Source organism: Manacus vitellinus, unplaced genomic scaffold (genome assembly GCF_001715985.3).
Source record: "Manacus vitellinus isolate BGI_N305 unplaced genomic scaffold, ASM171598v3 scaffold_0_pilon, whole genome shotgun sequence".
NCBI lineage: Eukaryota > Metazoa > Chordata > Aves > Passeriformes > Pipridae > Manacus > Manacus vitellinus.
Window position 1 is genome coordinate 48,767,597 of NW_021938789.1, and position 13,068 is coordinate 48,780,664.

A 13,068-nucleotide genomic window follows, 5' to 3' on the forward strand; every position below is an offset into this window, starting at 1 on the left:
CTCAATAAATAGCTACAATTTTCCTAAAAATACAAAAACAGAAAAATAAACATAATGCATTACAAGGGACATCTACCTGTAGCTTTAAAAGTTCAGTACCCTGTATATTTGTTCAGACAATAATACTTAGAGCAAGGACTCCTATAGTAGAACTTCAGAAGAAAGTATCAAAAACTCAACTCATACTGGTTTTGGATGGGACAGAGTTAAGTTTCTTCATACCAGTTTGCTTGTACAGTCCCGTGTTTTGGATTTGTGACCAAAACAGCGTTAACAACACAAGAAGGTATATTTTAGCTATTGCTAAGTGGTGTTTGTACACTGTCAAGGACTTTTCTGCTTCTCACACTGCCCCAGCAGTGAAGAGGCTGGGGGTATGCAAGAATTTGGAGGGGAAACACAGCTGGAATAGCTGAACTCATGTGACCAAAGGGATACAATGTTGTACTCAGCAACTGAAGTGGGGAAAGAAGAAGAAAGTGGGAATGTTTGCAGTTATGGCACTTACCCAAGTACCCATTATGCGTGATGGAGCCCTGCTTTCCTGTGGATGGCTAAACACCCACGGGAACACCCATGTCCACCCACAAGAACTAGTGAATTAATTCCTTATTCTGCATTGCTTGTGCGTACAGCTTTTGCTTTACCTATTAAACTGTCCTTATCTCAGCTTGCAAGTTTTCCCACTTTCATTCTTCCACTTCTCCTCCCCATCTTGCCAGACGAAGTAAGTCAGAGGCTGAGTGGTGACAAGTTGCCCACTGCAGTTAACCCTCAACAGAGATAAAAAGGCCTCATCTAGAATATTGTGTGCAGTTTTGGCCACCGCAATATAAGAAAGACAAGAGAGTGTCCAAAGGAGGCAAACAAAGATGGTGAAGGGCCTTCAAGGGGAAGCCATATGAGGAAAGGCTGAGGGCACCTGGTCTGTTCAGCCTGGAGAAGAGGAGACTGAGGGGAGACCTCACTGCAGTTACAACTTCCTCTTGAGGGGAAGCACAGGGGGCAGGCACTGATCTCTTTTCTGTGGTGACCAGTGACAGCAAATGGCCTGAAGTTGTGCCAGGGAAGATTTGTGTTGGATATTAGAAAACTGTTCTTCACCAGAGAGTGGCTGGGCACTGGAACAGGCTCCCCAGGGAAGTGGTCACAGCACCAAGCCTGACAGAGTTCAAGAAGCGTTTGGATGATACTTTCAGTCACACAAGGTGTGACTCTTGGGGATGGTCCTGTAGAGAACTAAGGATTGGACTCTATGATCCTTGTGGGTCCCTTCCAACTTGCCATATTCTGCGATTCTGTGTAATTCTGTTCTATTTTCACTGCATAACAAACACATCCATCTATTACCATGTTTACTCTGGGATTTAAAATTGCCATTTAAAATTGCCAGTAACTCACTCTAACTTCGACCTCTATTAATGTAACTCCATTTAATTGAAATTATAACACCAATGTTAGTTTACTCTTTTTTGGGCTATAATGATTATGTCCTTAAACAAGTGCATAAAACATTATAGCACAACCATTAAGTCACATCTAAATTAATTTCTGTTAGTTATTTGATCTCAAGAATTAATTCAAAGTGTCTAACAACTGCAATCTGATTTTCACAAGCCCTTAATTTGTTAAGAAATGTATATTACACTACAGACATTAATTTCTCCATCTTCTAGTTGACCTAAAAATCACGGACTAAATGCTGAAATCCCCATTTGCCATTTCGACTTTTTTTATGCTATTAGTATGTGAAAGGCACTTTCTCCATGCCAAACTAAGAATACAAGGCTCAAATTACTACTTACCTGCAGTCAGCAGTTTATTCCTATTTAGATAGCACTGTTCAGCCTTATGCTATCAAAGTAGTCCTGACAGTTCTTGCTTTAAGTGGCTTCCACAGTTTCTTTCCACAAAGGAGCAAAACACCAAATTCATTGCAAAAGGGGAAATTTTGTTACGTTAGTACAAAGCTAGTTATAAATGAATGCTGTCAGGTCCACTTCACATGAAGGGTGAACTACTGCCTTACAGGGTTTGCTTGAACAGTTCAATAAGAATTGATGTTCCTAAATATTCTCCCTCGAGAAGCCCAGCATAGCAGAGAAGAATTTGAATTAAGCAAAAATCCCATAATTCAGTGACAGAAAAAAAAGGAACATCTATTTCAGCTATGAAAAAGCTTTCATGAACACCACAAATACCAAAGATAATACACGCAGAGCAAGTTAACAACAGGCTGCAGTTATTCAGAAAAAACATAACCTAGTTGATTCTAAGGAAGGTTCTTTCCTGTGCAAAAGACATTAAAGTGTATGCATTTTACTTACCTAGTTCATATTTTTATAAGTTTCAGCGTATCTGAAAAAGACTGTTTTGTCTGAGGTTTTTTTTCAACCTGAGTTGAAGCCCTGAGCACTCAAATTCTCCTCATAACCTTTCATTCACTACCTTTCTAGAGCAGGCTGTTAAAACATTAATCATTAATCTCTGTAGGTGGAGAGTGTACCCCAAAAGGTTTTCTCAGGCCTCTACACGTCACATTTACAGGCCACAAAAACAGCCACCTTCAATTCCACTTTCAAATCTACTGGTCGGTCACCCAATGAAACTCATTCAACTCAAGTATTTTCAATAGCATCTTCCACCTCATGTATTAGCCACAAATTGCATAAAAATCTCAGCTTCCAATTCTCAGTGCAGATTGTCAGAGGTATGAAGCAGAAGGTCAAGTCTACACTCAAGGAGAAAAGTGCAGAAGAAAATGTTAAAGTAACCTGAAATGAATACGAAAATCACTTCAATCCTCTCTAGACTAGCAGCCAACCTAGTCTGACTCACACTCTCAGCGCTACATCAGCCACCAGCAAAATAGCATGATATTCAGTATAGAGAAGAGGAACACAAAAAAACATTTTAGCCCTTATTCATGTACAGTCACTGAAGTCCGTGGGGGCACAGAATCCTGTTGTTTCTGTCATGATGTAGCAACTATATTAAAACTGGTGCTTCATAATAAGACTACTCAGATAACATTAAAAATAAAGTCATCTATGAGAAGCAATGACCACGCTTTCATGATTGAAATTCATTGTAGATCTGGATACAGCTTCATAAGGTACAGTATCAAAAATAAGGATATATTTTAATACAGTGGCTTGGATAATTGCTCCATCATTGCAAGTACTATTTCTAAAGTACACTAGAAACCTGACTATTAATTGCTAAGTTGCCCCAAATCACTTTGGTAACAAAACCAAGGTACAGTTACACACATAGAATATCCAGGACACCAACTACAATTTAGACACCAACTGTTAATTAGGTAATTATCACAGATGTTCTGGCCAGAACACATTTTTGTTAGTGATCTATGTTTTAACTTTCTGCTCCCTCCAGAGATACACTAGGAGTCTCAAATACTTGCAGGTAATATCTCCTTTGCAAGCATCTCACTGTTTTTGTGTCAATCATTTACCTTTGTTCTATCCTCCTGAAGTTTCAGATGACCCACTCTGTAATAAATTAGTCAATTATTAATTTTTCAAATTTAACACTTAATTGACATATTCAACCCCTTCCATTATCAAACTGAATTCCTGCCCGTGAAATATTACCCTATATTCCAACACTGCTTTTTCCATATACTGTTCTTAATTTTTGCTATAAGCATTCTTACTGAGATGTTTGGTGCTCAGAGCATCCTCACGTAATAAGCACAGTACAAGCAGGAGGAAGAGGGGATTTTGGCTAAGCATCAGCATTGGATGGGTAAGCAAAAAAAAGCTCAGTAAAAAACCTCAGTAATACAGTACCAGCAGGCATCTTGAAAAATTATCTTTAGAAAAGGTAAAAAATTAAAATGAAAATTAAGAAGGGAAATAAAGCAAGTTTTGTGGCAACTGCAGTTACTCTAGTTCATGATAAGCAGTATGGGAGAAAACGTGAATGCAACTATCTGACATCTTGACAACAGGGCAATGAAGACTTGTATCACTGTTAAAGCTGAGGGAAAAAAGCTGGGATGTCCTTAGGCCTTGAAAGTCCTGGGCAATGAGCGGTTTTATCTAATATATAGGAACCACAGGAAAGATGCAAAGAAAGAAATAGTACAGTCAAAGCAACAATCCGGAAAACTAAGTTGTGCAGCTCTAATTGTGCTGACACAAGTAGGTAAGGTTGCCTTGCTCTTGGCAAAAGAAGTGGATGATGCAGCATTCAGGGCAAGCATAAAAATTTTACCTGCAAGGGTGAAAAGTTGTAGCTGAACTTAAGAGATAAAAACCAGGCAACATCTAGAGAAGATTCAAGTATGAGAAACTGAAGAAAAGACTGTGCTGAAGAGTGCCTGGAAAAACACAGTCCCGCAGAACAGAATGCTCAGCCACTGAGACAAGAAACAGTTGAAAGATAAAGTTTCTTTTAGTTATATAGCACATATAGATAGATAGGTGTTGGCAACGGAGCAGTCACTAAGACAAGTAAGTATTTTCCTTGTAAATAATAGCAGAGAGGCAGAAAGACAGGTTTGTGAGAGTAAAATATAAGTGGGCAGCCTCATTCTACTGCTTGCATACAGTCATATTTCTAGACAGAGTGAAAACATGTATGAATGCAGCACAGTGCAGCTTGTTTCTTGAAGTTGGGTAGTGTGGTCTAGGGGCTCCAAATCTGAACTTTTTTTATCTTGCAGTAACACACAGTTACTTCCATTTATATCATCCTTCATGACTATCTGGTTTTAATAACTGTAATTTGTTACCATTTCAAAATCTTTATCAGCAACTTAAAAACAAAAAAAAAGGGAATTTTTTTAACGTTTTCTCTTTGTACTGATAAATGTGATACTCAGGATAGTCATCTTTCCATATCAGCCACTACTATGAGAAGTGATGGATAATTCTGTTGCTCACACACATTTCAATTTCTGTTAATTCTAAGTACTGTAGCACATCAAGTCTTTTTTTTTTTCCTGCTCTTCTGACTCTTGATCCTCTTAAAGAACTTAATTACAGTGGTTTGGTGGTCTGATCTAATTTTTTTTCCATGGGGTTATTCTAATTATCTCCTGTACTTCAACTATCCAGGTTTGCATTGTTTTCACTGGTCTTGCAGGGCTGCATATTTCAGACCATTTAGGTCTTCTACCATGCTGCTTTGCATTTTTCTTTCTTTTTGCCTCTCTTACCCACTGCAAAAGAAGAACCACTGAGGTAGAAACCGAGCTGTCAGACATAGCCTCTACCAGCCTTCTGAGACACAGTTAACTAATCTACATGTTATGTCTGAATATTTAAAGCTGTAACTGATGAGTTCATATTTGGAACATTTGAATGACCAGAGTTTCTACAGCAACATCCACCTCTTTAAATTGCATCAATATCAACAATTTTCATTAGAAAAGCGTCTATTATACAGCATAGGCTAATAACATTGAACTGTTCCAACAGGAGTCCTGAATTGCCATTGTCACCTTCTGGGCAACTGTGACATGTGAGTCCAAAACCATTTTTAGGGAAATGGTTCCCTCTTGTGGCAGAAATTGGTCACTGCAAGAACGCCGGTTTAGTAATCCAAGCAGTTGTCTCCAGCGTCTCTTCCAGATCATTACTTACATTACTAGGAAATTGGCACGTTCACAGAGTTATTTTGAAAGATTTTTTTTTTCTTTCCCTAAATTTCATTGATGAGCAGCATTGCTCTTGGCCAGATTATAAATTACTTTCAGCATCTCACAAGTGAGTTAATGGCCCACTTGGGGGAAGCGGTGATCATTTTTGCAGGTTTCATACGTATTCCCAGTATTTAGGAGATCAGTCTATCTAAGCTTTTACCTATCACCTTTGAAACAAGAACTGACAATTATGCAAGAATACTCTACTACACCTGCTACTATGGTGTTAAACATTAATTGCTTGTGACAAGCTTTGAAGAGGCCTTTTTATTTTCGAATATGTATTATTACAAACATTCAGTTTCTTAAATTTTTTTATTCTTTTACTTCCAGGGAACTCTGTTTATTCTTTTGCCTTCTGGTTGTCTGTGGGGAGGGAGTGGTTCGTGTACGGGGCAGTGGTTTCAGGTTTGGTTTTGTTTGATTTACTTCTTAAACTTCGCTTTTTACTAAAAAAGTTTTTATTTCCTTAAGATAGGAAAATGATATCCATATGTATTGGGGGGAAAGGAAGAATAATTTTACCCTTCGCTCATGAGTATGCTCTCTAATCTTGTTTTAAAAGTCCTTGGTTTGTGACTGTAATACAAATAAGCTTGAGCAAAAACCTGTAAATTTGTGGACGATCTTGCTAATGGAAGTGGGGGGGAAAAAAACCCTGGATTTCATATACAAAACAAAGAAGGAACTCAGATTACCACCTAAACCCATCCACACTTCACTTACTTCATGTTGTTACTGGGTTGTCACCTTCCCAATTCCACCATTAATATAGGGATAAACAGAATAAAGTGCTACAGCACCAGTCTAGCCCACTATTTAAATAAACAAAGAGGTCTACCTAACAGCTTGGGTCTAAAAATCCAAGTAAGGTTTACAGGCCTGAGCCAAGGTTAAGCAGTATTTTATGGCATGAACTACATCCACATAATGCTCTGTATGAAACAGCATCTTTGAATGCCATCATGTTCTTCCTGGCTTTGAAAAATAAAATGTTATTCACTGATATCTGGATGCAAACTTCCTGCAAAAACAAATAAATATGCAAAAGCTCAGTTCTCTTTTAGCACAAAGGTTTCTTCTACTATTTAGCAGTTCTATGTCTCTATTTCTGTGCTGTATCTCTGGGTGCAATAATCCAGTGGATACCAAAAAAAAATATTTAAAAATCAATTTTTTTGGTAAAAATAATTTTTTGTTGAAATAAATTTTGAATTACTGTACTACTTCATTTGACAAGCTGACAACAATCTAGAAACAAGAAAGGACGGTGTGCAAAATTTCCTCCTTCCTAAAATTAATTTGCCTCCTGCCCTTTCAGGTAGCATAAAATTAATCTGATAAATCTGCACAACCTGATCCTGCTAAGAAGAGAATAATCCTGCTGGTAGTTTAATCTGCCCAGGTTACCCTTGTATTGGCAAGATTTTTCTATAAAAGACATCAAGTAACTCCATTTTAGTTGAGTGTTTTAGCAACCATTGCTTCAGGACACTGGTACCCAGTGAAATCTGTTGTGCATCAGCCACACGTTCACAGAATGTGCTTGGTTACTGATATAATTTTCTCTTGCCATCCTCAGCAGCATTTTCAAGTCCAGCCACAAAGGAACATTTAGATGATACGTTCAGACATGTGGATGAGATTTATCAAGACAACAGATGGGTTTCACATCCTCTTGAGAAACCCCCAAACCTGAATTTCCTGCCACAGTTTCTGTAAGGGGATTTCACAGTAAATCAGATTCCCTCTCAGGACCTGGTTTTATTAAATGATCAATCAGGAACAGAGAAAGACAATTCTAGTCTTCCTTGGCTTCTCAGGTGGAAGAGAAGATGTTATGTTTAGTGTTAGCCAAAGCAGCATAAAAGTTGCCTTAAGCACTGGTATGAGTTGTTGACTTCTGGTAATGGCCTGCAAAAATACATCAAAAGAGTGCATAACTGGAAATCTAAGATCAGTTTGCGCTAATCCATTTCCCATCTCCATGGAACTGTAAAAATTCTCTCTTACAAAAGGCAGTTGCGGTCAAATCTGAATGTCTCGGAGATGTGTTTGGTCCTGCATAAGAGCTATTACATAAACTGGAAAAGGAAAAGCCTTTTTATACATATGGTCAGCAAATATAGGTAGGGGTAAGAAACTTGCACCTTTTTGCTTTCCATGAAAAGCTGTGTTTGGATACAAGTACAAACTGAATCCTCCTTTTTTTCAGTCAACATGGTTAATAAAATATTTCAAACTAATAATGACCATAAAGCTTGTTTTAATGATTCCCATAAGCTAAAGAGTGAATTCCATTGCTGCAGTATTCAATCTCACCATCTTTGTTATTTCTTTCACTGGAGAGCACATGCATAAATATAAATTACACTCACAATATTTATTCTCATTCGCTATAGGAAAGCACTTGTCAGTCCATTCCTTCTACTACTGTTTCAAAAACTCTCCTGCAGTTATCTGATCTGCCTTAGCTTTTCCAGTCCTCTGGACTCTCCAAGGGTTCTCGTAAAGAATCCTTTCTCCTCTTTACCTTGTGCTCACTGAAAGCACTCAAACTTCTCACCAGTTTCAAAAGGGACCACTCAGACCTCTTAAATGAGGCTCTTTACAGACAACTTCCTCTCTATCCGATTTCTGATCTGATCTCACCCATATCAGACAAGCACATGAAGTAACTACCACAATAACAATAAAATGTTGCCACAGAGTAGCCCACTGCATTTAACCTCAGAAATAGTTGTACAGAACTTTGCTGCAGTTCCCTCTCCCAGTTTTTCTCCCAGGCAAATCAGCAATGTGTGACAAGAAGAAACTCTTCACAGAAAGTATGAAAACCTTTTCACAATGCCATATCCTGCAAAAAATACTTTTAATAGCAGTAGCTGAGCGTAGATTACATTTTGGAATCCTGAGACAGCTCCCCCTGTCTTCATTACTGATAGTTACTTGCAAAGGCACTGCTTCTCACTGTACTTAGTTACACCACTCACAGAAAAACATGAACATATGTATATTGGAATAAAACTCACCATGCTGTTCATTTTTGAAGAGGACGAGCTTGCCCTCTGCTTCCGTAGGCTGTTCAGCTCCTCTGCATTTCCATCCTTTGGTTTTATGATCAGCCGACTGCCTCCAGCAGTACCTTCCGAAGAGGATCTCAACCGCTTCTCAACAAACCTGCCTTCTCGGCATGGACTGAAGCTATTGGCAAGATCAACTACAAACAGAGAAGTAATCAGCAATCATTACAGGGACTTACTCTGTATAACTGTTTTCTTAATCAGAACACTTTGCTTGAACTGCTTACATTGAAAGGGAATCCCCTAAGAGATGTTCTGTAGAAAGCCGACTGCATTTACTTAGATAAAAGTGTCACCTGGGCCACCAGTTCACTGTTCAGCCCTCAACGAATTGCACACTCAGCACACTACAGCCCAGTCCATGGCTCCTCATAGAATCCAGAAGGGTCTTTGCTCCATCCTTTTCTTTCTCCCCTTGCTATAGGGCACTTTCAAACTCCTGTCCAGTAAAATCCATCAGAGAAACTATCACTGGTTCACTGGTGCCAAAACTCAACCTGCCTTACCCTCCATCCCAAGGTAAGTCCATGTTTTGTAGGGCCAGGTCACAACTTTGTTATCCCCACATAGGACAGGGATGCACATTAGTTTCTGTTTCTGTTCAGCCTTCCCAGCTCAACTCTGCCCCTGCACCCTCCAAACTGAGCCTGCAGTCACTGGGCTGAATCCCAGTCCCCAACTCCAGTCAAACAATAACAAAATAAGAAAGGAGGAGAAAAAATACATTTTGAAGTGTTAGAGCAAATTTAGAGATGAGGAAAGATAAAAAGCATGATAGCATAATAAATGTCACAAAGAAAATCTTATCTTCTCCTGCATTCTGCAAGAGAAGAGATATTTTCTCCAAGGGTTCTCAAAAAAATCCAGATCACATAAAAATATACAAAGGTATACTAAGAAATACATGGCACTTCAAACCTGCTCATACATTAATGTCATGTTCACAATGCTATCTATAATGATATCAGCTATGAGACCAGATACAGAAAAGAAAATACCTATTAACAAAGAAAAAGCAGAGAAATATTTTGTATTCACATCTGGGTTGAAATACTGTTTTAGAAAACCAAATGTTTAAACCAGTCTGTTGCAACAGATATAACTACTTATCTTATTGAATGCCATGTAAGCTTTTCCTGTATTTGCTTCATTTCATATGGCAGGATTTTATATCTTTTTTTTCAATGGTCCTTTTGTATGCTTGGTCAGTTTCTAATTTGAAATACATTCTTCACCACACACAAAAAAATTGTATTTTGAACAGCACTATAAAACCATAACAATTAATCATTAACTTTTATATAGTGCAGTATTAGCTCTAGTGTTTCTGTGAACACATATCCAATTTACAAAAATCCCTCTATCACAATCTCAACTCCAGTTAGCTGCGTTCCAGAAATACAGATTAAGTATACAATTGCCAGCGCATGAGTCTGAAACACACCGGGCATTTCTAAACATCCCTCCAAGCTGCTCACTTGCTCTTCTGCAGTACACTCTAGTAAGGCAGAACCAAAAATATGAGCTCATTCACAGATGAGACAATGTGGCAAGGAAGACAAACAGGACTGGCAATATACATAAATGGAAATATTTTTTCTCCAGAGTGCCTAAGGTTCTGAGGGAAAGAGTTGCCTTCTGGTGAAAGCTAGTTTAGTGGATTAATTTGTCTTTATGTTGCCATTTATGTACAAGATATCCAACCATGCCTTGCAGTGACTAATAATTCAAAAAGTAAAATTGTTTTTGATTGCTTATAATCTTATATGCCTAGATAAACATCCAAGCAAAAAGATGGGTGTGAATACATGTGAGTTTACTTAAAGTCATTCATCTTCTAATACAAACACTATATACGCCACCTTGTTATCTCTTAAAATTTTTGTCCCACCAGATACCGCCTCGGGATTATTCGAGAAAGCACCAGTCATTAAGTTTGTTTAAGAACATCAACTGTCAGAGATAAATGTTTTCTGCAGGTGTCCTTCACTCAGGGGCCTTGTGCCTTACTTATCAGCATTTCTATTGACTTGGATTTCTAGGCACAGTCTTTCCACTTAATCTTGTTAGTATTTCCAAATTCCTTTTCATAAACTAAAGACACAATGTGAAATCTAGATAGTAATTAACTGTCCCAGTTTCACAGATTACACAATGACAATTTGGACACTTATTTGAGATGGAAGCAGAAAGAGGATCTCTTGTACTCTGCCACAGAAATATTCACTCTAAGCTACTCCATAACATAGTTGAACAGGGAAAGAAAGACTGGTAATTTCAAAACCTAGATCAATATAAGGTAAACCATGTCATTTTTCATAACCAGACTACAAGAAGGTTTATTTCTCTGGTGATGTTTCCATCCCAAATTTCATAATTTGTACGAAGTCCAAAATAGGCATGCCTCAAAAAAAATCCCAGCTTCAGCCTTTAACAAGAGTCAAGAATCAATACTCTCTTAATTTTTTTTCTACCACAAGAAAGCATAGCCACGAACAGCAGTGATGGGTGTCTGCAAACTGTACAGCATCAATTCAAAAAATCATAGACTTTTTGTTTAATTCTGACAATTTTGGGAGGCGGACACAATTTGTAACTTTTTTAATTCCTAGCTAGCTCCTGCAAATGTACAAAACCACTTCATGACCAACCAATCCCAACAGAAAAACTAAGACCAAAAAAACCCCCACCAAACCCAAAAATAAGAAGACCGTAAGACATACCTTTAGGATTGTTCGTTTCATAACCCTGCTGTGTTTTAAAGGACTGAGGATCAGAACATGGAATGCCCTTAGACTCCGTTACAGGAATTGGGCCTCTCGTGTGCTTGGATGGTGTTCTTTCATCTCTGTCCCCAGTCAACCCTCGTGCCTTTGGAGAGAGTATCACTGGTTCTTCACTACGCTGTAACGCAAAGGTTTCTAAATGTGCATTGTCCACATTATTTTTTTCTATGTGCCTGGCATCATTAATATGCAGTCCATTGGCTTGCAACAGTACTTTTGCTTGATTAGCAGCTGAGGTTTTGAATAAGGTATTAGATCCGACAGTACATGAGCTTGCGTGACTCGCAGGAGATACATCAGCAGAATGGACAGTACTTTCCACAAAATCCGTTTCCCTTGCAGGAGCAGCATCAGGATTAAAGAAGACGTGAGAGGTAGAGACATCCTGGCCAAAATCCTCTGTGAGCAGCACACCAGGCCCACTGCTGGGCAGACCATCAACCTCTGAAACAGAATCCTCTGTCAGGGCGACAAAGTCAGAGGGGGTCTGGGCAGCTGTGAGGTCAGCTGAGAGCAGAGGGGACTGCAAGGAGCTTCCCATGCACTCTGTTGTCTCGGCTGAGCATGGAGGAGAGGACTTGGCAATCACAGGTTCGCTTTCCACATAGGATTTAACTTCCAGCAAGCACCTGGACTGCTGCACAGAGGAAACTGACTGACTCTCTGGAACTGGTTTGGAAAATTTGTAGTGTGATGAAAAAGATTTAGTGAGAAGTTTTCGTGTGGACTGTTTGACTGAATATCGGCTCTGCTCCTCCGCAAAGCCCGAATCATCACCCTCATTCTTCCCAGAGCTTATGCAATTTATGAAGACATTTTTATTAGCTGAGGGCTCCTTTCCCTTTTCAAAATCGTCTGTTAAAGACCTTGTTATCTTCTTGCTACGTGAGCTGCCAAAGCCAACTGAATGTCTTCCTCTGCTTTTTATGTGCTCCTCTAAGCTGAGTTTTTGAAAAGCGCTGAGAGAGGACTGGGCACCATTAGAGATGTTAACATTTTGATTAGCTGAGTCCTGCTTCTGTTCACTCCCTTTCTTGTTATGGAAGCTAATGGAAGGAGTGCGGAAAATACTCCGGCGCTTTCCTGTGCTCCCTGAGCTGGAGTTTGTGCTGGATGGAGAGGAGGTGTGGGCACCGATAGCATTAGCAGAAGAAGGTGAGGAAGGAAGGGAGTCGTGTCTCCGGCTAACACTTCTCCTGAATATTGGCAACCGAGATACTAGAGTCGATCGTCTGGATCCTGAGTCCCCCATCAGGGCACAAAGTCTCCGTGGTTCCTCACGGCCAATAAACTAACCTGGAATTAGAGAAAAAAAAAAGGGAGGGGGGGAGATAAATAATTCAGCCTCAAAGCCCGCTTGAACAGACTCTTACGTCAGCCTAAATAAATGAGATGTCAACATCAATTTTGTGTATAGCTGCAAGTTACTGCATATGCATTACTGAAGACTTCTAGAATTTCAAAGTGATGTTCAATAAGCAGCACTGAAAACCCAGCAACTGAGGAAAGACGTGGCTCAAAACATTCC

The 13,068-nt window shown here is 39.1% G+C and overlaps 1 protein-coding gene across 1 annotated transcript in view; it reads right to left on the reverse strand.

Moving 5' to 3' along the window:
* CCSER1 (coiled-coil serine rich protein 1) overlaps positions 1 to 12,829 on the reverse strand; it is a 337,176-nt gene extending 324,347 nt beyond the window's left edge. The window contains exons 1-2 of the mRNA XM_018072931.1: positions 11,478 to 12,829; positions 8,704 to 8,891 (exon numbers count right to left, since the gene is read on the reverse strand). Coding sequence (XP_017928420.1) covers positions 8,704 to 8,891; positions 11,478 to 12,792 — 1,503 coding nt within the window. The 5' untranslated portion in view covers positions 12,793 to 12,829. The remainder of the gene's footprint in view (positions 1 to 8,703; positions 8,892 to 11,477) is intronic.
* Positions 12,830 to 13,068: the final 239 nt, after the last annotated feature.